Genomic DNA, 25,412 nt, shown 5'->3' with positions numbered 1-25,412 from the left:
ACGAAAAGCTGAAACTGTAAATGTATTCATTTTCCAGGCCAAAGGATATTGCAAGTCAGCATTCTGTACTTCTGTTTAGGAGGATTTTGTTAACATCACAGGGTGCAATTAAGCAGCTAAACTTACATAAACAAGCTGACTTTGTAAACTCCCCTCATAAAGACACACACAAGAAATGACGTAATTTGCTTATTCTCAGTAATGAGTCATAACCTTATTAACCTGCATGCTTCCTTAAAAATGAGCAACCCAGCAAAAAAAACCCCAGCACAAACACTTCTCCCTGAAAACGGTTTCAGTGAAATTTCGTAGCCAGACAAGACAATATGAGCAGTGTGGCTGCGAGAGGCTACCAGTGACAAACAGATTGAGCACTGTGTTTGAGTGTATCATGTGCTGAAAGATCGCTGAGTGGCAAAAAAAAACCTATCTGACAGTCAGCTGACATGACCACAGTTTGCACTGTTGAGTCACAGTCTCAGGCCTGCAATGTGGCCTGAGGGGACTTGTTGAAGAAAGACTCCACTGTTTGGATCATTGTACCTTGTCCCCCTTTGCCGCTCCTTTGGAATTTCAGATACTCGTGAAGAATGCGTTTATCTCATCTTCACTAACCAGGAAGCTGGAAGCAACGTCATCTTCAGAAGTCAAATCTCGACAAAACCGGAGAAAACTTCCCATTGAAAGGATAAACGTGTGATACTGTCAACTAAATGCGAGATTTAATCCTCATTCCCTCAAACTCCATCCCATAACACATTCAGCTTTAACAGGTACATTAAAACATTGAATATATCAGTTTCAAAGCATGGAGTTTGAGAGAAAAATGTCAATAAAACTGAGGTACTCTTGAGGAGTTTTTAAGGGACTGGTCACCAATAGCAATATACTTGAAAGGGGAATGGTCAAGAGTTATAAGTATGGGGGTAACGAATATAACAGTTTAATTACATACAAATGCAAATTTCATAAATGCACCAGATTGTGAATACTGCTGATTTTTGGGTTTTTTTTTCTTTCTGTATATGTGTTTGCTCTTGTGTCGTGGTTTTTGGTATGTCATGTCTTAATTGTAGGTCTTTGTAATGATGTTGTAGAAAATTAATTAAAAAAAATAAAACTGCCTTTGATATTTTGCAGTAAGAGTAGCAATTAGGAATGTGCATCCTCAGCCCTTTTCCATAGTAGGTAAAGAACAGATGTAATTAACAACATGCATAATTACTGTGACACTTCAATAGAGCAGAGCCTTCATTAACGTTATTAATTACACCTGAGCCTTTCCTGCTATTACCAGTCAAAATGTCTGCCATGAAAATCACATTTAAATGTACCTTTATCAAGTTTATGATCAAAACAATACATTTTGGGACACACAAGTGGTGCAGGGGTAACGTTCATCCACCACCACAAAGACCTGGGGTTTAATTCTACTTCTAGCTTGGCTGTTTGTTCTAACAAATATTTCACAGTGAGATGCTAGCTGGGAACATACTCGGAACATGCTACTCAGAGATAATGGTAACAAGACATGACAACGGGATGGAGAAGAACTTTCACTGCAGAGGAAGAGCCTCCAGCTCACCCTGTAGCTCCTTGCTGTGTTTCAGGGAGTCTTCCAAGACATTAATGAGAGGACAAACAGAAGAAAGTTGTGTCTCTATTTTTAAACGTCAGTGTCATGCTTACCAGAGACGGACAACTGTGGAAGCTAATGAGGGGACACTGGTAAAGAACAGCCACATAATCACAACTGTCCTGTGCTCCTACAAGAGTTTCATGGGGGACAAAGGATGATGAAACTCCAAATACCAAGGGATACAGTGTTATGTTTATGCATCGCCCAACATTTAGGTGCAGTTAACTGTAAAACCTGCGAGGCCGACAGAACACCAGCATTACTCTGACTGAAGCCTAGAGAGCGTCTTCCTTGTATTTCAGCTGCGTCCGGGAAAACCTTGTCATAAATAGCTGACCATGACTTTGTTTACCTCTGTAACGCGTGATTTATTCCAGCAGATAAACACTTCAACATGGGAGACAGAGAGGCTTTCACGAGACAGGAATCACTTCTCTACATCATGGACTTTATGTAATGCGGGCAAGTAATTTTTGCTTGAAGTGATAAGAAATCCCAAAACTATGTTGATATTTGAGTCATGCTTAAAGAATGGGGAGGGGGGGCTGGATTTTCAACAACACCCTATTTCACATTTTTACAGTAATACAAAAATCCTACAAAGAAGCTGCTTATAGCCATGTTTTTTACTTCTGAATAGTCCCACTAAGACAGCTGAGGGTTATTACTAAGTCCCTATAAAGCATTTCTTATACACTTTCCCCTTCCTTTCATAAAATCACTGGCCATCCATTAAAAGACCCATTTACTCTTCCTTCTAGTCTGCTGTTGTCCTTCCCAGCAGTAAATAAAATTCTGACAGTAACAAGCTGTTTCGGACTGTCATCCCAGCTGAGTTTTATAATCACCCAGCTGTCAAGGGGAAAAAAAAAAAAAAAAAAAAAGACTATACATCCGGTTTCACATGGCAGTGATAGCATACCGTGTGATAGTTGATCATCTCCTGCAGGCTCTCAGCAAACTTTGTGAGACTGGACTGTGGAGAGAAAAAAAAAGAAAGAGGGACAAGAGTGAGGCAAGCAGAGCGAGACACACAAGACTAATGATAACCAGCTAGCACCACGTAGGCTCCTAATATAACAGTAAAAAACAAATAACCGGAAGTGGATGGATGAAATGCAAATTTTCTACATAAAAAAAAAAAATACTACATCACTGACAAACTCAAGGAAACTGTGGTCTTTTTGGAGACACAATAGCACTTTTGGAAAGAATTTCTTTGGTTAGTGTATTCTCTCCAAATACACGCAGTGGCTGGACTTCAAACCCAAGGGAGAGGCACTGAGCAAAATACACAAAGGCAGACAGGAAGTGCTTGCCTCGCCATGCAAAATTCATATGAGAAAACAAAACAAAACAAAGCATCTGACCTCCATAAGACCCCAGTGGACATTACAAGGTTTTACTGTGACTCATTTTTGAAACTTGGATTTAATCTGGTAATGTCATCAAGGATGAAAACACTCAAGAGAGACAACAAGCGGGTGCGTGCAAACAGAGAGGAAGTAGAGGCCTCTAAACATCCAGGAATCTAAGAAGAAGTCAGTCATGTTTTTTTATGCTGTACCGTGTCAAACTTTTATTGGCTTTTTATTTGACTTTTATTTAATAGCATGAAATTATTTCGAATATTGAATATTACTTTAAAAATGTCAAGAGGCCCATCCTTCCACACATCCGCAAAACCGGAATCTGATCGAGCCAGATTATTTTTTTGCTTACCTCGATGACCTCATCTTTGGTGGACTGTTGGGCTAGCTCCCGGATCCCGCTAACAAACTGCTTGTTGGCTGCGTTGTATGCTTTTCCTGCATCAATCATCCCAATACACAACTTCACCAACTACAAAAAGAAAGAATGGAGAGAGCAAAGAGGGGGAGAAAACACAGCGGAGAGAGAGAGATAACACTTGAGTGAGTATAAACTAGAAACAGTGCGTGTCATTCCTTCAGGGCATTCTCTCTTATTAAAAACACTTGAACTGCTGAAAATAGATTAAGGAATCGTAGATTTGGTGGAATTTGGTGCTGCAGAATATAAGACAAACACTGAAAAACAAGATGCTTAGTCTGTTTCTTGTTAATTAACAACAGGCACTTCTTTCCCTTCTGACTCATTGGGGGCAAAGATAATTCCAGGTTATGTAAACTCACAAACAAACCCTGGCCGTTCTCCATCCACTCCCACACAGGAGATGACACAGAGCCTGAATGTGCCTCTGCAGCCAAAACAGCAAAAAAAAAAACCCTTTGCTTTGAATTTACAATTCAGATTTAAAGCAATTTCCTTAATTGATCAGGAAATAAGCAATAACATCTTGTGTTGTTGTGAGGAAAAATGCTTGTTTTTCCTCCAGAAATCTTTATTTATACAACTTTCAATGGGTATTTTTTGCAAGACTCAATAAAATTAGATATTTTTTAAATAATTAATTAAAACACAAGTAAATTATTTGAGTTAAAATTAAACTAAATATTCATTTAAATATAAATATAACACAAAATACTGATTTTTCGCATTTTAGCAACAAATACATTTAGACTCAAAAATATAATCGTCTTAGTCACAGATTTCAGAAGGTAAAAAGTAACTTTTGTAACCCATTAGGTGCTTGATCTTTATGTTAGTAATTATTATGTGTAAGCAGGTTTTGACGATGAGGACAGAGATCCTTTATATATATACACATACACACACATACTAACACCTACACACACACACAAAATTTCCTCTATGCTCTCATTTACATAAGATATTTTTATGGGTTTTTTTCGGTCTCACTTGTCATCCCAAACAATCTCTTCTTAATGCATCTTTTTCTATCATTCTCTCTTGCTTTTGCGGTAAGATGAGAAGTAAAGCTTTTTTTAATAACCTTTTTGGTTTAAGCAACACAAGTCAGAACAAGTTAACTATTAAATTCATATAAGATTCCTCTACCGCTGCGTTTCTCCACTGCGCCTGTACATGCTCTGTAAGATGCATATTTATAGTTTGCTGTGGATTTTTTTTGTTTATTGGTTTGATCGGTAAATAATTCCTCAACAGAAATCTCTCAGGTTTGCATTGAGCTATTTCATTGTTATCACTGTAGTTTTAAACTCAGAATAAAATGAACCCTTTATACCAGACGAGGAATGCTTTTTTAAAGCAAATTGTACCCCAGTTCAATTAAATCTGATCTTGATCAAACCTGGTAACAGAACATCCAAAACATCAGCTATAAGACACATGAGAGCAGGTGTTACAGCCTCCAGTCAGTTAACGCACTATCTCGGATCCTTTCAAAGGGAGATTTATTATTGGCCCTGTTTAAAGTGTTTTACTTTCGATTTAACTTTTCTCTGTGTGTAGAGGTGTGGCAGCTGAAAGGCGCCGAGAAAGTTGAACTCTGGCCCCTCGTCTCTCAACTCCACCCATCAACATGTCCACACAGAGGAGGCTCACCCATAGAGGGAGAGGACGTTGCTCCTCCTCTATTTTTGAGAGGCAAGAGGGAGATTTAAATATAAAAAAAAAACAACTAAATGGTTGAAATAAACCATGAGCGAATCTCAGTATCATTTATAAAATAATTTTTCTCTCTTCTTTGGAAAAAATCCGTTATTGAAATTCTGATTAAAATACTTCGACAGCAACACCTGCAGGGCAGAGCGGAAGGGGCGATGTGTGTGAAGCAGTGAGAGGAGAGCAGAGGACGAAGGTCTCCTGCTGTCCTCCTCAGGGCGAGAACTCTTTTATCAATGTAATGTGCTTCATTTTTTTCCATGCTAATCTATGATTGGCCAAAACACGTAAAATGACGCTCCAATGGTGGACATTCTCCCAAACCACTTCAACAACCAGGCTACAATATTGACATTGTATTGGTCCAATTCATCTTCAACTCTCTACCACTGTATGCCGTAAAGCCATAGAGATTCATACTGTAGAATATTAGAAAAGAGATTATAATATGCAACATTTTAAACTACTTTTGAACACATCACTAAAAGATTACATTTTATTTAGGCCTTTTCAACAGAGTTTCCCATTTTCAGATTTTCGTTTCCCTTTTTTTAAAAAAAAAGAGCAGTAGATAGCTACTTGCGTTAGCCAACGCAACAGTTAGACCCATTGTGTGCGGTGGCCCAATGTGCTGCTACTCTGAAGTGAACTCTTAACAATAGAAAGTAAAAGTAATTTAAATGAAATAACCGGGATAGTTAGCTTGTTTGTCTTTGTTGCTAATAATATCAGACTGGTTAACCAGCAGCCACAAAGTTCTGTTAACAAACAAACAAGATGACCAACAGCCACAAATGGATGTTATGACATGAATACTTCATCTCCACAAAAGAAAGAAGACGACATCAGATAACATGAGTCAGATACAGCTTCACTCTCTCTGTCTCTTTGGTCGCTAATTTCATCTTTGATGGTTAAATGTCTCTGTGGCTGTTATGTGAATTTATCTCCTTAACAAGAATGCAGCAGAGATCATAGAACGTGTTGTGGGTAGTTTGCTGGACACTGAAGCTGTTGAAGAGTCACACATGGAAAGAGCCTGATTAATTTTGGAATTTATCCCGTTTTTAATTGAGTGGTTGTTCAGTCACTTGTTGATGTGTGATTTGTGAATGAGTGTGCAGGAGGTTTGGCTGCTCGCTTGTGAGAATTTCCTCATTGTTCGTTTTTAAGCTGAGCTGTATATTAAGTAACTAAAATTAAGACTTTTTAAATACTAAAATTAACTAGAATAACAACAGTGTTAACATGTCAGCTTTGTAGCCTATTTTTGTGTGTGTCGTGCATATAGATAAGAGTGTGTAAGTCATGTATTTGATACATGCATTAATACTTTCTGATGTGAACCTACACTTTTAGATCTGTCAATGTTTTTAGTGTTCAGCACTTATCTGTTCCTGTATCAGATTATAAGCTTTGTGGTACTTTATATATTTATGTATACTAAGAAAATACATAAGAAACACATGTTGTCTGTCTTTGATGAGAACATAAATCTGTCGTTACAATGGAACAATACTATAAATCTGAAATTAACTTTGTTTAACTTTTGTTGGTAAAATGACTCATCTGAACCACTCCAGAGCTAAAATGAGCGATTCTTTGTTTAGAAACAATATGTGCTAAATGTCTTTGAAGAAGCGGCCTTTTCACCACTCAGGGGTTTTTGTTTTTGAATGCAAATTGTTTGCGAGCGTCATATAAAATTGCCTCCTTCTGATTTCAATGGGTGGGGGACAATGATATAGTATGATATAGTTTGTTGTAGATTTCATTTACATTCTGTTTGAATATGGGTTGCTATAATTCAACAGGTTATGCTACAGATTATGTTGGTGTTTTAAAATCTTGTTCTATATGCCTTTCTTCACCCGCCCCTCTAAAAGGTCTCTGCGCTGCCCTGCATTTGAACATAAGAACATAACTTGAACATAAGAAAGAAGAGATAAGTAGCCAAACTACTGTAAAATATCATGACGCCGTGGCTTCATTTTCCTCCTGTCTTCCCCAGTTTTTTGAGTCACTAGCCGCCACTGGTACACACATACACTATCACACCCATATTCATGCTCGCAAATACTCCCACTCGCCAGCAGATCCTTCCTCTTTACAGCAAGAAGGGAAGTCAGGCTGGGGCTGAGTCACAGAGGAGGGGTGAGGAGGAGGGTGTGACTCTGTAAGACTGTAAGTCAAGGAACAATGAAATGGGATCGTCCAAGCTCAAGGTCTCCCTCAGCTAGTGAACATACTCTCAGCTGTGCAGGGATCCGCAGGGAGGAGGGATTGGTTTACTATCAGGGCGGAGTACAACTACTTAATAACACTAGTTAGTTTAGCTGGTTCACTACTCTGGTTTAGTTTTTTGAGTTGTTTAGTCCATTTGAGCAGAGTGAGTGAGATGAACTGCAATGCAGCTCACTTGGAGTAACAATGAAATCTGAATCAACTACAAGAAACAACCTAAAAAGGCAAGAATTTATTGAAATTAATCCCACGAAAAGGTAATTTAGAACAAAATTAGGTTAAAATACACTCTGGACTAGCGCTCATATGCAGTGTAATGAAGAGTACAAAAACACATCATCCAACTGTAAGTTATGAGGACTGAAATGTGTTTTTGTTGTGACCAACCTCTCTGACCTTGTTTTCCATCATGGTTTTGCACCAAAACACACAAACACGCACACCAATACCCAACAACCCAAACATCTTTCTATTCAGTGGTCATGGTTGCGACGGATGCCAACCGTTACCATTTTTATGATTTTGATCAACAAAATGTAAATAACGAGACGTGATAACAAGATACTTGGCACAGGGAGTGAATTCAGGCACAGGTAAACAACAGTTCGACTAGCAGTGTTTATTCTCCGCTGTGTTGGCAATAAATAGAGATGTGAACTGCCCCCGCTTCAGAATCACTGCTCCATCTGTGACAGTGTGGTGCAACTAATTATTTTTAGGAATTACGCCAATAATTTGCCCAATTACAGACAATACTAGACTGTAATGAATAAGGTGTTTCTTCACATATCTGTTTAAGAAATGTACATGCATATTTTTAATTGAAGTGCAAGCCAAGCGCATAGTTTCTACATTAAGAGTCTTATTCAAAAGGCAATCAGCCAGGGAGGCATACTGGAGACTACTTTCCATTTACAGGATGGCCTCTGTAGCAGCCGGTTCACACGGTAGAACAAATGAACAATTAAGCAATACTTTTTATGGGTGGTACTCACTTTGTCGAGCTTGGATTCCAACTCACACACATCCCCCTCCACTTCCTCTATGGTGGCTCTGTGGGGACAGAAAACAAAAAAAAGATGTTTGAAATCAATAATAACCACGACTCAATACTTTTAGGGGCATAAGCTGGATGATGAGAAGACATAGTGCAGAGGCACCGTTATGTGAAGCACATGTACTCCTTCTGTGCCAACTTGGTTTACCACATTATTACCCTTTTCCTCTTCACCACCTTTCCTGTGTCTACTGTATACAGACTAGTCAGATGAGTAAGCATTTTAAAATTAAACTAAAAATGTCTGCGTACTTTGAATTAAACTTCTTTCAGTAGTCACAACATAAATGGTCAACAACAGAACTTCATATTGATCTTGAGAGAAAGTAAAGCAACTGTAACTGACACATATAACACAACAGTAGCACATTGTGGGCGACGTGATGAATCCCCAAAAATGTGCCAAACTGCATCTTCGATATGTTGAACTTTTTTTTTTTTCAAACGTCTTCTAACAATTCGATTTTACCTACATTCCCCTACAATTAAAAACTGAAAACTACATTTGGAATACTGTACACTTGTACAGTACTGACGCAAGCACGTGCAGACGGACACACACCATTAGAGGCAGCCAAACTGAGAGTTGCCATTTTGGGTAAAGCCGCAGGGCCAGAGTCAGGTCTGGCGCTCTGCCTTTTAAAACGTGACAAAGCACAGCTTGGTTCTCCACAGGATCAACAGCCTACGAGCCTGAGAGCGCCATGGCAGGGAAAGGAAAAACTCAAAGACCTCATCCCGGCACAGGCCTGATTCATTTTTGCTCTTCTCATCTTGATGATAAATCACACCGTTTTAACATCATACTGTGGACTTGTATGAAAGGCACACAACTCTGGGAATACTGTAAACTCACAAAAGAGTAAAAATACAATAAATAAGACAAGTAAAACCAGTACTAAGGATGTTATATGAAGATACTTTTAATGTTGCCCTACTTCATGGAACATCAACAGCAAAGATGCTTGCTGGGGCTTAAATTCGGGAGCACTTTCTCACTATTAAACCAGGGGAGTTTATGTTTAACAATTATTGCACATTAGACAAGAGTTTATTACACTTTAATAAGCCCATAAAGTTTTTGCTGCTTTTGCACTGTGCGAGCATTGACCACAGTCTATTAGTGAAAAATACATTTAAAAGCAGCAACAAGGCACCATTGGGAGATTTAACACTGAACGACAGAGCCAAGAAAGAAAACGTTTGTTGGACTTTGTTCACACATTATGAAAACTGACTGTATGACACAACACTGCTTTTCTCTGCTCTTAACTCATGTATCAGCAGTTATGTCCCATGGCTCATACAGTGTGTGTGGCCTTTAGATGAAGCATGATCCTCATTAACATCGGTTTAGCCGTAATACGTTTATTCTCTAGACAAAAGAGACAATGAAATACATATACTGGTGCAGCTGGAGCACTCCAACTTATTGTATTTGTAAAAGTGACTTAACTAGATTTCAGGCTTATTATGCTGCTGCCCTCCGTATAAATCACTCAGATAACAACATTAGTTTAATGCTTGAATATAAATGTCATTTTTTCTCTTCAAGAAAAAACACAACATATTGTGCAGCACTGTGTGTGTGTGTGTATCAAGTTTGTCAGTATAAAGCAGAAGGATTAAGAGTGACACCCTGCTGCAGCAGCAGACGGGCATTCGCCAAAACCCCTCCAGCTGTTTGTTCTTCCGTATGGTGCCAAACTGACGGCAACCAACATCTGGTGACTGTCAGGGAAAAACAAGAGGCAGAATGGGTTATCTGAGTTAGGTATGCACCAATCCAACTCTTTCAGTCCTGATACTGATACCCGGGTTTTGGGTATCAGCCGATACCGAGTACCAATCCGATACCAGTGTTTAATTAATAAGCTGTATGCCTCACTGGGTGCAAGAGACTGGGATCGTTCTTTTGTGTGTAAGGCAAAATCGGGCTTGAATTAAACATTGCTTTCTTAACTCTGTTATTTATTAAAATAATGGTATCCGATACCAGATCGGCCTATTGTCACAGATACCCGATCCAGCTATTTGAGTCAGTGTCGGACTGATATCTGATATCAGTATTGGTAGCAGTGCATGAGTGCTTTCATCAAGAGATGCATGAATGAAGGATTCACATGTATAGACAGTTTTTACTGTATGTCTAACAATATTTTATAACAGGGATCTACTCAATATCTTTTAAGCACTGAGCAAACTGTGTCTATAGAACTGAGTTTCAAAAATGTTTTGTCAAAGTCTTGTTTATTCATTTATCGGATGGCATATATTTAATTCTATTTTTCCTTATAAAAGTATTTAAGTAATATATCAATGGCACTTGTGAACTGTAAAAGAATGACTGCTTTAATCATCAGAATCAATTTCCATTCTGTTGGTGCTCCATCTACAGTAAACACACATTAAAACACACAATAATTTTCTCTATCAAGACATACATCTGAAGTTAGTGCAGCTAAGACGGTGTTGTCTTTTATATGAAGAGGGCTGTGATGTGAAGCACTGTTTGTGGCCAAAACATAAGCTTTTTACAATTGTGCTTTATCAGCCAGTAACAATGATGGAGCTACATATAACCTTTAAGCCTTTGGATATATTGCTGCAACAGAAAGTAACCGCTTTAACTGGGCCGAAGGTATTAGAGCTCTTCCACACTTATAGCACTATCATTGATGACAAAAGGGTAAATCTCAAGTGGCAGAATGCTGATTGGTGGAAAAACCAATATCTGGCTGTATGACAGTTTGGTCTCAGTGCTGCCAAGCATCTGCCTTTCTTAAGTCCTTGACCAAAAATACTAAATCCCTTCTAGATTCAGGAGAGGAGCTCCATTGCTGAATCTAAGCTCAAACCTGACTGAGCTTGCCATGGCTAAAAATGATATACAGTAGTTGTTCAGTTACTGTCTATGTTACTGAGAGAAGGAAACAAACTGGCATTACGGAAGTATTAAGTATTAAAAGTCATTAATCAGAACAGCAAGCACACACAGCAACTCCATCAATCAGCAAGTTGAGTTGTGGGGACGCCAGAACCAAACTTTTGAGCCTGCAGACATTTACAAGAGTCTAATTCTGCCAAATATGTTAAGTGACAATCCTCTAGGCACGGAACCTACATTGCATAAGAGTATACTGTTCGGCAAAAGTACTCATCTAGTTTACTTTGATTAATACTCAAAGACTAAACTCCAATAGCATGCCCTGACATCAACTTTTACCATTTGTTATATCTTCTGTACCTTATAATTTAACAACTCTAGTCTGTGGGAATGGCTTCAGTCCTGATTACTGCCTTGCAACATGGGAGCAGTGTCACTGAGTTTCATCATAGTAGTCTGTGGTTTTAAGAGATTTTGTTAGCGACCCAAACATAGTGGAATGAACTAAGGACTTAAGTAGATAAGGAGGGCAGAAACAAGGTCACAAGCAATAAAGAGCCTGCTTCTCTCGTGGAGACGTTAACCCAAGCTAAACTCAAGAGCATTGTACAAGCCCTGTTTGCCTTTGTCAGTGGCTACAGGCACAAGTTCATTTATTTGATGAACCACCCAGAATCATAACTGTTATGCTGACAGGCTCTAGTGTCTGGCTTTAAGAGGATTTGGCCTATTATTATATTTTTCTACAAGCTACAATCCCTGGTCCTCCAACATTCATAGAGAAGCATGATTTGGGTGTGCGCTTAAGAAAACTCATAAGGGGATGGGGCAATTAAACTGATATTAGCCCTGCACAAAACCCAACAAAAAAAAATCCCTCAGATAATCAAGAAAAAGCTCATGGACATAATTAGAGAAAAACAGGCTTGCCAGTTCTTCAGTGAATATCATCTTATTATTATAAACACATGCTGTAAGACAACGCCTGTCACTTTGTCCTTGATAAAAGGCACTTGGCCTCACCTGCTCCACCGTAGAGGCTTGAGGGCAAACAGCAGGACACCTGCTGTAGTGGAAACTCTGAGATGTAAATATGTTTAACTGAGTGAGTCAAAGGAAGGGTGGCCTGGAAAAGGTCGTACACATTCAGCCAACTTTCCCTGGATGGAAAGTGCTTTAGAAAAATCAGCCTTGGAAATCTAACCCGAACCTTTGTCAGTCAGTTGCTCTCTAGCTTTCTATGCAACCACGACTATTTCCATTTAATCTCACAACTTGAGCCTGCAGGGTGAACTTGTGAAAGTGCTGACAGAGGATAAGAAAAGGAGGGGCTCTGGCCAAATGAAAATCTGGGCCATTGCCTCACAGCTCTGACCTTGGAGCGTGTCCAGGCAGCCTGAGTCTGGATAATGAGCAGAAGAAAAAGGCATGAGAACCAGAGACACAGACTTTTAATTATAATACACATCATTTTCACTGGAAAATATGTGGTGATAAAGGCTGCAATAAAACATGGTTCTCATGCAAGACAAATATACATTGTAGTTACAGACCCCCACGGTGCAAATCACACATACGGTGTCCAGAATACAGGGACATAAAACAAAGAGAGGAAACTTCAGCAGCAATCCAACAGATATTGGTATACTGAAGCACCTTTCTATAGTTTCCATAGATGGTCTATGGCTGGCTGTGTAGTTAATATCAGTGGATGGTTGCCAGCGAGGGCTGAAGGATTCAGGTATGAGTTTAACAGTGTGCAAAATTAATTATTTGATACAAATCTCCCTTTTGGGACGAGATTCTTCTAAAATTTCTTTTCATGTAATTTCAAAAATATGAAAACTTCAGGTAAAAAGTGTAACATCACACAACACACACCTGAAAACTTAAACAGCAGGGCATCTGTTAAAGATTAGCAAAAATAAGAGTTGGTACAACTACTAGTTACAGATTTTATTATACCCATAGTGCTACAAATGTTGTCTGGGACTTGGCAGTAATGAGAAACAAAGAAAACGACTTGACGCCCGAACTGCTTCACTTGAAGTATGAATCAGTCAAGAATCCTGTGGATTATTTACATTAAAGAAAACCAAGGGATATAAAATGTTATTATGTGAACACTCTTATCCAGACCTCCTAACAGTCAAATATATGATATGTGTTTTAAAACCAGTGGTGCATGTGGTAATAAAACCCTGTGCACTTAAGGGCCAAGTTAAACAGGACTGCAGGGAAGTGATAGTAATGTCAACTTAAGGCTGTTCCTATGCTGTTTAATTTCATTTGTTATCCAACTGCTTATCTTCAACTAACTGCAACTACCAACTGAACTTCTGCAAGTCATATAAGGGCATTCTTGCTTCAGTATTTACACTACAATCTCCTTCAGTCAGTGCACAACAGTACATACAAAAAGGATATCACAGGATTTATACAAATCCTGAGATAAACAACTTTTAAATCTCCTTATCCCGAGTTATCAAACCTGATAATGAAAAGTGTAAGCTACACAATAACAGTTTGTTTTCAGTTCATAAGAAGATCTCAATGAGATGTAGGGATTTTAATGAAATGCTGCATGGATTCAAGAATAAGATATTGCACCTATGTAACAAAAGGTTCATGAGTGAACACAGTTTGTATCTTTGACAGAAAAGTGCAGCATCACTGACCTTAATTTCTAGTTAAGAGTGCACAAATCTGGAGTAAAAGTTGAGTCACTGATATTTTAAGAAAGCCATGAGTCTGCTGAAAGCCATGAGAAATCACTTATGTTTTCCATCAATCAGGGCAGAGATTTTCTAAACACTCTCAGACATGTAAAAGCCTTTGATAATAGATCAAATGTTTTCCCAACATCAACAGAAGAATTTCTTATGCCAGTGCTGTATTCTCAATGTAGTGATACAATGGTATCTAGACACTGCATTGTGACATCAATAAGCTTGAATCTCTCAAGAGCCCACATAGTGCTATAAAGTAGGATAGATGATAAGCAGATAGGCTGGATGATGCTGGTATTTTGTTTTCAGTGCAAAGAGCTTCTGGCCAAATATCTGATATCTGGCTCCTGCAAACTGAAGAGAAGCAGCCCTCGCCTCTGAAGCAGACAAGTAAAAGAGACTTTATGTGGAGAAGATTTAATCAGCGGCCAATCTCATCACACTGAACTCCATTAGACCATATAATAGCCATAATATAACATTTGGGTCCACCTTTCATTTCAAGTGTTTTGTACCATCATTAGTGCATCTTTTCCAAATCCTGGAAGCATTGATGTACTAAAATGTAAACACTTTATTGTTCGGTCTACTATATTTTGTTTCTTTTGTATTTCACTCATTTAGCCTACATTGACTCTTTGCAATCACAGATGTGCTTGATAAGTAGAAGTTTTTAGACAGAAGTTTAGCAACTGTGCGTCTAGAAATTTGTTAGTAATGAATCATCGATGAAGCAAAAATATTTAAGTCCCTGTCCATGTACAACTATTGATCAGGACATTTGGATTATTTACTTGCCCTGGTGTTCATACTGGTTAAGAGCACATGAATAAAATGCTGAATATGAATACCAGTCAAGATTGTGCTATACTATTGGTTCATTAAGTTTCTGTCATGCTAACTATTATTTTCATTATCCATTAATCTGCCAATTATTTTCTCAATTAATCTTTTTGTCAAAGAGTCAGAAAATATTGATAAACGTCCATCACAAATTCCCAATGTGAGTCCAATGTAACGTCCTCAAATTGCTTGTTTTCTCCAACCAAAAGATACCCAAGAAAACCAGCAACTATTCACATTTAAGAAAGTTGGAACCAATTTATTTTTGGCACTTTTGCTTAAAAATAACAATGCTTTTGCTTTTGGGGGTTGATTTTTCTGTAACTCCTGATAAACTGTCAAAGAAAGCCTCATTAAATAAGCAATAACTCCAGAGGTCAAGTGAGCAGCTCCAAGTACGTTTGCTGTGACTAACCAGTGTCTGGTTGTACTCACAATTATATTCACCACATTTGTTGACTCTTCCTGTGTGACCAAGCTTGGGTGGAAAGAGTAGATTCCACCAGAAAAGTAAAAGGAAACAACAACATATGATTACTAGCTTTTTCACTGAATGAAACAATATAAATTAGGGTACTACAACACCCTGGTTTAACTGCTGTTTGGGTGTGATGGCAAAGCTCTGGCTAAATATAGAGAGACGTGTGGTACAAACCAGACTACAGCCCATGAAGAAGAAAAGAAAAACGGCTGCCTTGTAAACCACATCACTGAGAAAGAGGCCAATTCAGCATCACTGAGGGAATGTTTAGGTACTCATTCTCTTTAAGTTGACCAAGATCACGCAAAGGGTCACAGTATATGCCAGACAGAAGCCCACAATACTATACATTTAGGCTAGAAGTTAAGCCAGTTGCTTGGATTATATTGGTCTTTTAAATTAAGTTTGCTATTCTTATACCAAAGTTCCTTATGATTTTTGCACTGTGATTGGCAGACACTATTGTAATACTGTCAATTATGTTTTCGATTTAGTACATTAAATGTCAGAAAATGGTGAAAAATATCTGTTTCGTTCAATAAACAGTCCATAATTGAAATATATTCCACTTACAATTATTTAAAACAAAGAAAAGTAGCAAATTCACACATTTGAGAAGCTGGAATTAGCAACATTTTGGCCTTCTTCCTTGATAAAGAACTTAAATGATGAATGAATCATACAAAAAGTTAACAATTAATTTTCTGTCAATCAAAAAACTAATCAACTAATAGTTTTAGCTCAAAAAAAAAGTCACTGACTGCTGAAAATCTGTATAGGCACTGTATGTCTATACTATATGTTTTTGTGTGGCCTGACGAGTCGACATGGCACCAACTCTTCAAAAGGTTGCCACGGTAATCCACTAAAATCTGTAGACTCGTGTTACTTCAGCTACTTTGAGTAAACATCCACATAAAAAGGCCTTATTTTAGCAGTGGGTGACTCAACTTCTGACACTGCCAACAACTCAACAACATTAACAACAGAAACAGACACAGCCTTGGAGTCTCTCTGTGCCACTTGCCCCCCGCCTGTTAGTCAGAGCTCTGACTAGATAGTAAAACCTAAAAAACAGAGATAACTCATTTTTTTCCAGTGAGTCAATGACCATAATACAAAAAAAAAAAAAACAATACAGTGCCGCCTCTCATGCCTCATGTAGACCGTGTGCACTTTTCATGCAGAAACGAGGCAGTTAAACAGGTTTGTCATCCACGCGGCCGACACAATAGAGTCTTCTGTGGGCCTGCGGTGCTGACCTCAACACTTGAAAGACATAAGCGGACACTCAAAAGACCATCTGCTCTTCACATAGTTCCAGTTTCCTCCCTACTGGAAGACGTTCTCTAAAGCAGCAACACTTCAGGATCAGCTGGTTTACTTTTTTATCTGTTTCCAGCTATCTATTAATAATGTCATATAGAGCTGAAACTATTAACAGAAAAACAATATTCATATTTGATTAATGGAAAAAAATAAATTTTCAAGCAAAAGTGCCAAACATAACCTAGTTTCAGCTGGTCAATTGTGAGGATTTGCTGCTTTTCTCTGTCTCATGTGGTAGTAAATTAATATAGTTGGGTTATGGATCTGCGTTTGAACAAAAAAGCAACATAAAAACATAATTTTGAGAAATTTTGATAGGAATTTTTCACAATTGTCATTTTATAGACCAACTGATTAATCGATCAAGTAAATCATCGACAGATCAATAAAAAATGACAATAATTGTTAGTTGTAGCCCTACTGTTATAATAAAAAAAACCTGCCCAGTCATTTAATGTTGAAATATCTGTCAATACTGAGTCATATTCCACATTTCCTACATAACAAAGCTGCACACTCCACACAGCCCAAAGCAGGCTTACTTTAAAACTATTGTAGCTAATCCAATTTAGATATTTCTGACAGTTGAATACTCTGCATTACAGCTTTACTTTGATGTTTTCCCACAATGTTCTGTATGGTCTCCAGCAGCGTTTTGTCATCTTCATCTATCCCCTGGTGCTTCAGTCTTCTTCATTAACGTGTTCATGTACAAGAAAGAAGATTATAGACGGTGTTTATTCCACTGAACTGAAATGACAGTGGTAGTGGCAAACAAGTCAACACTTTGAATCTGTTATTGTGGATGGAAACGTGAAGAATGGGGTGAGTTCAGTGCCGTGACGTAGATCCTGTAATTGTTAGAGAGAGTGGAGCAGTGGTGATATGGAGGGGGTGGGGGTGGGGGGATCCCGCTGTGGTAAAACCCACCATTAGACGCAAGAGATGAGCTTCAACAACATCAATGAGATGAGGTCATTCCTTAAAAGATAAACACTTACGCTGGTTCTTGTGGAAATTTTGGATGCTCTTAGTAATGAGCAAACACTTTCCTCTACATCCTCATCCGTCTTATGTCATAGGATGGAAACAAAGACGGTGAAGAGGAGGTGAGTGTTAAAATGACAATATTATAAGTATCTACAGTATACTTTTAGATCCAGGTTTAAAGATTAAGGACTGGTTGTGATTGACAGGCTAATATGTTAAATAACGTGTAAACACATTTACTCTGTATGAGAGAAAACTATAAATACATTATTAATACAAAGAGCCTTTAATGACACCTTTACTCAAGTTTAACAGGAGTATAAATGACATTTCCTTTAAGCTGCAAACGCTCTTAATATAACGGTACACTTGGAAATTGAGAGTATATCATATTTCATTTTTTACTCGCTGTGCTGCCCTTTTCTTAGGAGCGGTAGCGTTATAGCAGGAGTACTGTCAGTCCTCATTTCATTAGCTGTTAATTGCCAGTATTAATAACTATTAAAAGTAAATGGACCACAGTTCAATTAAATCAAACTGCAACAAGCCCAGCATGCTAACAAGCCTACAGCTGGACTCCCATGGGAAACTAATCTGGGTGTATCGCAGTATGAGCGCTCATCATCAGGCTCTGGGTTCTGGATTAGCGGAGACTGCCAGTGATCTGCTGACTCTACAGCTGTCAGTGACTCAGGGGAAACTTCAACCGGGGCTGTTGGACCAATGACTTCATATCGTGGCCAAGCTAAGAATAAGGAAAACCAATCAGGAGCGAGCGATCGTGTTAGAATGATTAACAAGAGAGCGAAGACGGGAGAAAACGTAGCTGCTAATTACAGAAATTTGTTCACTTCTGGGTAGTTCATATCTACTTGGGGCAAGTATAATAACATATCAGTTCTACTCTTGTGCTTTTTTTTAATCTTTCGATGTTATGCTTCGTCGTATACATTATTTAGAACTAGTATCAAAAACATTTCAGCTTCACAGTTGTTTCAGGTTTTGATCAAAATGAGAAGCAGACTAAACTGTTGCACTTTAACTAAAAAAAAACACACATTTAAGTTTTTGTTATGAAAAATATATTCCATTTATTAGTCTCCTTTGGGTACTATATATATTAAATATGTGAAACATTTATTCCTATACAAGTGAGGAGCAAAGCAATGACCCTCCGAAGGGAATTTTCAACTCTCATACTTGAAGGGGAGCCAGAAAAGCTCTCAAGTCTAACATCTATTCTCAAGTGGAAAACTAGGCTAGTAGGGTTTACTGCCAAAACTACATAATTTTTGCACTAGTGCATCTCTCCTCTGGGCTGAAAGCATGGTTTATGACCAAAGACAGCTTCCCAACTAAAATGAGGATGAGCGCAAAAAAAAAAAAAAAAAATATGTGGGGTGTGCCAGATTACCACTTGAAAACAACCCTCTCCACATTTGGGGGCTCCATATTCTCTGGCACAAAGTTGAAAGCAAACACCAAAATGGAAACAGATGTTGAGCGAGTGAGAAGCTGTTCCACACTGGTGTGTATCCCATGTTTTCATCTATTCTCTCTTTCTCTCTCCTGCTTTGTCTTCCTCTCCGGCCAAATATAACGAGCGGGGGTTGGAAAAATGAGTAAAGCGATGATGATCGAAGTGGAAAACTGTGCTGCAAAAAAAAAAAAAAAAAAAAAATCTCTCATCAGTCCCATGATGAGCGCACAGTCAGGAAACGTTGAAATGACTCTCCTAAAGGGCAAAGGTCACTATGGACATGGATAAAGATGGGGGAGATATGAGATGGCTTCCCTTCACACTTGGGTGATTGAACGGAGATCGGAGAGAATTCATTATGTTGATATTCAGAAGGTGCAAAAGCTAAATGTCTGTTATCCATGAAACTACAGACAAGCAGGGCGGAAATAACACATGATGATGATGATGTGATCGCTTTTGCAGAAGAGTATGATTTGTGTTATTTCTGTGATACAGTGAACTAACTCAGTGCTCGTTTGCTTGAAAGTCTAAATCTCATTCAACCTGATACATACAATAAATTGGACGACATATTAAAGTGTCATTAAGGAAAACGTGTGAACCTCTTCTTCCTCCAAGAAGACACTGCATTTAAAAACTGGAGATGTTAATAAAGAGACTTTGTTATTATTACATATATTTTTGCTGAAGCCCCGATAACTTTCACTTATTTAAAACAGTTCAGAAAACATTTGATTGAGTGAGATGGAGGGCAAAGAGGAGGAAGAAGAGCAAGGAGGAAATTATAATTGCAGATAGACAAAAGGTCAACATGCAACTAATTATTTTCATTATCGATTAATCTGCAGATTATTTTCTCAATTCATTATTGTCATTGTCATTTTGTCAGAACAACAATTAACAACTCAAAGATACTCAGTTTATCACATGAGACCAAGGCTAATATTTAGCATTTTGGCTTTAAAAACTACTTAAACGATTGATTGATTATCAAAGCAGTTACCAATTAATTCCCCGTCGATGGGCTAATTGATTAATAGACATTTCAGCTCCAAGTTGTTTACAATAATCTGACTGCTACTGCTCATATTTGTGGCTGCCTATATTTTGGAGCTAATTAGACGTCTGCTCAGGTAGAAAGGGTGGAGCTATACTGGGGTTATACAAGATCGCCAAACTCCAACAAGAACAATAAAAGTGTAACTTCTCCACCCGAACAGGTGCATCAAAGTAACTGGAACGTAAGTGAAATGTCAATCAAGTACAGACTGTACAAAACTACAGTCATCAGCAGACGTGTAATTAGACCAATTAAGTGAGAACACCTGTGTGGGTGTATCAGGGGCGTGTTGGGCCTTTTAGTATTGTTGCAAAGTTCCTTCTGATCATTGAAATAAATCAAACAGATTTTGGAATTATAGGACATAAACCTTGCACACAGATGACTGACTTCCAATAGGGAAGAGATATTATATGGAGCCTGTGGGACAAGAAGGGTCGGCATCATTTATGGGCAGAAAGCCATGGGTTAAAGGTTTCGGTTCCTGACAAACAAGGTCTGCGGTTCTGCTGAAGTAGGTTTACATCACTGACAACTTCAAACCGTCTGCCATGACTCAGCGCTCTCTGTTCAAAGCAATCGATCAAAAATGAGAGCGCGGTGACGATGCAAAAGAAGAAAGAAACAAAGTTCACAGGGTGGAGGACGCATTACAACTAGAACTGGCATACAAAACACTGTCAATGCTTCAAAGAAACACTAGTGAGTACTTCACCAATCAGATTGCTTGGCTGAATTTACCCAATTTATTAGAGTCATATAAAGACTGACTGGGATCCTCTTTTTCTTCTCCAGCAGTGTTGGCAACACACAGAGGTGTACATCAGAGTGTTAGACCGATCAACTTCAACTAACACAACTGACTGCAAATTTTCCTTTTGTTCAAACCCTCAAATGTGATCATAAAGGAAACTGTCTGATTAAAAAAATAAACGCTTTATTCTTCCGCAAACAACTTTCTAACATCTGTTCCTCGTTTTTGTGAGAGAGAGGATGTTGCAGCAGCGGAGGGAGCGGGGGCCGAGGGAGGAAGGAGAGAGGGAGGGAAGGTGGGAGGGAGGCGCTTTCTCAAATCTCTGGAAAACGCCAAGCGAGTGAGGAGGAAGTTGTGAGCAAACATCCCATTTTGAAGAGCGTCTAGGCGTGATGGATTGAAGAAAAGGAGAAGAGAGATACAGGGAGAAAAAAAAAAAAAAAAAAGGGTTTTGAGTGATGATGTCAGAGGTGACACTGCTGCCAGGAATACATCACATGAACGCCAACCACCTGACAAATGCTGTAGAGTTCATTTATAATGTGGAGTGTGTCCAGCCCTCATCTAAGTACTTATAAATTGGAGAAATAATGAACGTGAATGGTGAATTTAGGGATGTACCATCTATTATGGCTGATGGGAGAAAAAGTGTGCAATGTAGAGCTGAAATGATTATTCGACTCAGTTACTCGAATCAATTAATCATTGATCAAGGCAAAAATACCCAAAAATCTTAAATCAATCTTAAATGTGACTTTTTGCTGTTTTTGTTTCGGGTTTTTTGTCTCCTATGAAATAAAAGTAAATGTCTTTGGGTTTTGGATTGCTGGCAATCAAAGCATTTCTCTGTGATGACTAATTGTTTTCTGACATTTTATTACTATAGATAATAGCTGATAGATGAATAGATCTTGGAAATAACCTTAGCTGCAGCCCTAGTGTCCTGTCCTGCCAGTACAAGCTGAACTCTGGTGTACTATACTCAATAACAATTAAAGCTGGGATGACATACAACTGAAAACAACGGCCAATGAGGGCTACATTCATATTTAATATTCCCATCGTTGCATAATTTATATACAGGAAACAAACACTGGAAAATCTTGCTACAGCTCATATGAGGTTTTGCTGTTTGGTCAATGAGTTTCCCTCCTCGCCTGGCCCCAGCTTTCTTAGAGACAAAAATAGAAAAGTGGCAGGCAACAAACAGCTGATTAGCTCAGGTTAGCACACAGCTAGCTGGATACTTTTTTTTGTAATAAATAAATTACAACTAAAAAGGAGGACAGGGGAGGTCGCCATCACTCACCTGAACCTTGGGGAGTCCTTCAGACATTCCTCGAAATCCACAGTTATCTTCATGTTGCCGCAGTGAGTAAACCCGCAGACTTGCTGTTTGATTAAAGGCAGTAATCCAGGCTGAGTCTTTCTGGCTAATTAGCTTGTCTGCTAACGTTCCTGTACCTCTGTCCGACCAGCTGGCTCCACTCTGTCACCGCTCTGCTCGCCAGCTAGCCCTGAGAGGCCAGCAGCTACGATGGAAAAGTCGCAGGAATGCGACCATAAACGAGCCTATGTTGAATGTGAGAACTGCCAAAACGCAACAAAACTATTTCAGACGCAGCGGTCAGTCCTGAAAAGAGAAAGTGTCGTCCGGATAGCTAGGTCATAGCAGCCAGTGGGAGAGGAGCTTTTCTTCAACGCAGATACTACGGACTCACACAAAGATCGTCTATGAAGGCAGGGAATGGGCCACCCACAGATAACGGATGATGGTCCATATTCCGTTTTTTTACTGTGTACTATCCAGTGCGCATGTGCACAGCATTTTTTTTTTAAATACTCTTTATTTATTAATAGTTAATTCTCAAAAAAAGGAAAAAGGAAGGATCAAAGAACTTTACCATAACTACTGTATATCTCTACCCCAAAAGTGGGAGTAAATAAGTAGTGGCAACAACAGTAGTAGTAATTCATTTGATTAAGGAAATTAAGTAATTAAATAATAAAAAAAGACATTTTAAAAAAAACAGTTAAAATAGGAACAGGAGGACCTAAACGTTGCCTGAAGCAAGTCATCAAACCAAACATGTGTGAACATATACAATATTATACAAATGAGTATTTTCTGGTTTCTTTAGTCTTCTATGATCGTAAACTGAGTATCTTTTGGTGGTGGACTGTTGGGTTGGGACAAAAAAATAACTGACAGTTGAATCGATAATGAAAATAATCGTTAGTTGCAGCTGTTGTTGGAAACAGTAGTTTGACAAAACAATCTTAACTTTGTAGCTTTTTCCAGAGCTTTCAACTGTATTACTCCTCTTCATCAGTAGGTGGAGTTTGCTCAGTTGTCATGGATACGGATCTATTGACTCAGTAGCTGTTGATAGCACAAAAGTTGTATCCAATTCATGATCACACTTTTAGGACTTCTCGTCCTTGTCACTTCAAAGTTCAAAGTTCAAAGTTCATTCCTGGGGAATATTTTGACAAAATAATCTCAGTGACTGGGGTTGAATGATGATTGCTTGATGTACTCATGTTTTATGTCATGCTGTTGTTGATTTTAACATATATTTTAAGTATTTTATTATGTTTTATGTTTAATTTTGTGCATGATCTCTTGGATTTGGACCAAAAGTCTTAAAAACAGCTCTGTACCCATGATAGAACCTTTAGGACTTCTCGTCTACGTCGCTTAAAAGTATCAACGTTCATTTCTTGGAGACAGTTTGCTAAAATAATGCCATTTTACCAAACCCCAACCCTCATTTCAAACTCCATCCACTGATAAAAAACAAGGTGATATAGAGTTGAATCTGTGGAAAAAGCTAGTGGATCTTGAGTTGTCAAATATTATTTCCTACACTGTCAAATAGATTGTGTCACTGTTTTAGTGATTACAGAATACATGTAGTTATTATACAATCATAAAAATAGTAAAAGAAAGTACAAAAACAATTATTTCACAATTAGGATTTCTAACATTTGAGAAAATCTGGCTTCTGTTGAGAGAAAAAGTGCCATTCAACTTCTGCTCCACTACCATTTGACATTTTACGTCACTCTTTCTGAAAAACTGAACAATGACTCCAGTGGTTTTGTCCTTCTTTTAAACAGATATCTACGGTAGTCTAGCGTAGTGTGTTGGATAGTAAAACGTGACCATCACATTTTAACCAAGTTAAAAATCTGACGGGAGGGTTACATTCTGCAATTAAAAACGTACATATACACGTAGGTTATTCCTTAAACTAAATCCAACATCTTTAGACTTATTATTTTGTTGAATTTGAAAACCACGCACACACACACACACTCCTTGTCTATTATTGTTGTGTTTGTGTGTTCATATTTTGCTATTTTTTCTGCTTGTTTGATTGAAAAAAAAGGTTTTTCCTGTACTTCTATTTATATAATGTTTATTTTTCAATTGTGAAAACTAATAAATAAAGTGGAGAAAAAAAGGCGACGAAAGTCAGGTCAGAGTGAGCCTTCTATCTCTGCCTATACAATCTTTGTGTCAGTTGACGGGCGCTTCCTGATCCATTGGAGCTGACGCTGCTGGGACAATCCGTCATTTCTTCCTCCACCGTGTTTCATATCATATATTTCGTTACATAACCACCATTAAAATACATTTCATCTGCATTATTACGTTAACAAGACAAAATGGTCAAAAGGCTGACATTTTATTCAAAGGTGAAACAAATTCATTTGACATGTTGCTCCAAACGCTCTTTTATCTTTGAATGAAACAGCAGATAATGCGTTCAAGTTTAGCCGTGAAATAAAACACTAGACCAAACCTGCAGGATAATCCTCGCATGAACAGAGTCCAAGCTTTATCCTATTACTGTACAATTACTAGAAATCCAATGGGAATGGTCGGATGTGTTGTATAACAGCGCCATCAGGTGGTAGAACAGAGTCATTGTCAAACCAAATGGCACAAACTAGACTATCAAAAGATTAGAGAGACCAGACAAGTGTAATTAATCGGTATTTTTCGAACTATTCATGTGCAACGTCTCATCAGAGCGTGTTTGTGACACTTTGTCTCACAACAGTATCACATCAATATACTATATTAGTGTATAACTTTTATATACTATATTAGTATATCCTCATAATTTTGAGGTAGACTACTGGCGCTTTTAAGTATTTTCATATTGGTTTATTTCTACACTCATTTACTTTTTTAATTTATAATTTAATATAATAGAGTTTCAGAGCCTTTCAGGTCTCTTCTCATTCCCATGTAGTATGAAAATAAACTTGCACAGTCTTGAAACTTGTTTTTGATAAATAATTCTACTTTTTTTGTCGTGTGGTAAAACAGTGCAGACTTTTCCACTGAATCTGTCCATCGTTACTGTTGCCCAGCAAAAATATAACTTCTGAAG

The 25,412-nt window shown here is 38.2% G+C and overlaps 1 protein-coding gene across 3 annotated transcripts in view; it reads right to left on the bottom strand.

Annotated features, from left to right (window-relative positions):
* The window catches only part of LOC137187687 (arf-GAP with coiled-coil, ANK repeat and PH domain-containing protein 2-like), a 54,394-nt gene extending 31,647 nt beyond the window's left edge, over nucleotides 1-22,747 (bottom strand). For 2 of the 3 annotated variants that reach the window (XM_067596769.1, XM_067596770.1), the window contains exons 1-4: nucleotides 22,313-22,747; nucleotides 8,386-8,443; nucleotides 3,362-3,481; nucleotides 2,562-2,615 (exon numbers count right to left, since the gene is read on the bottom strand). In XM_067596769.1, coding sequence (XP_067452870.1) covers nucleotides 2,562-2,615; nucleotides 3,362-3,481; nucleotides 8,386-8,443; nucleotides 22,313-22,365 — 285 coding nt within the window. In that variant the 5' untranslated portion in view covers nucleotides 22,366-22,747. The remainder of the gene's footprint in view (nucleotides 1-2,561; nucleotides 2,616-3,361; nucleotides 3,482-8,385; nucleotides 8,444-22,312) is intronic. The other variant, XM_067596771.1, reaches the window with a different exon arrangement.
* Nucleotides 22,748-25,412: the final 2,665 nt, after the last annotated feature.

The sequence above is a fragment of the Thunnus thynnus genome, chromosome 8 (genome assembly GCF_963924715.1).
Source record: "Thunnus thynnus chromosome 8, fThuThy2.1, whole genome shotgun sequence".
NCBI lineage: Eukaryota > Metazoa > Chordata > Actinopteri > Scombriformes > Scombridae > Thunnus > Thunnus thynnus.
This window is presented reverse-complemented; position numbering and strand designations above follow the sequence as displayed.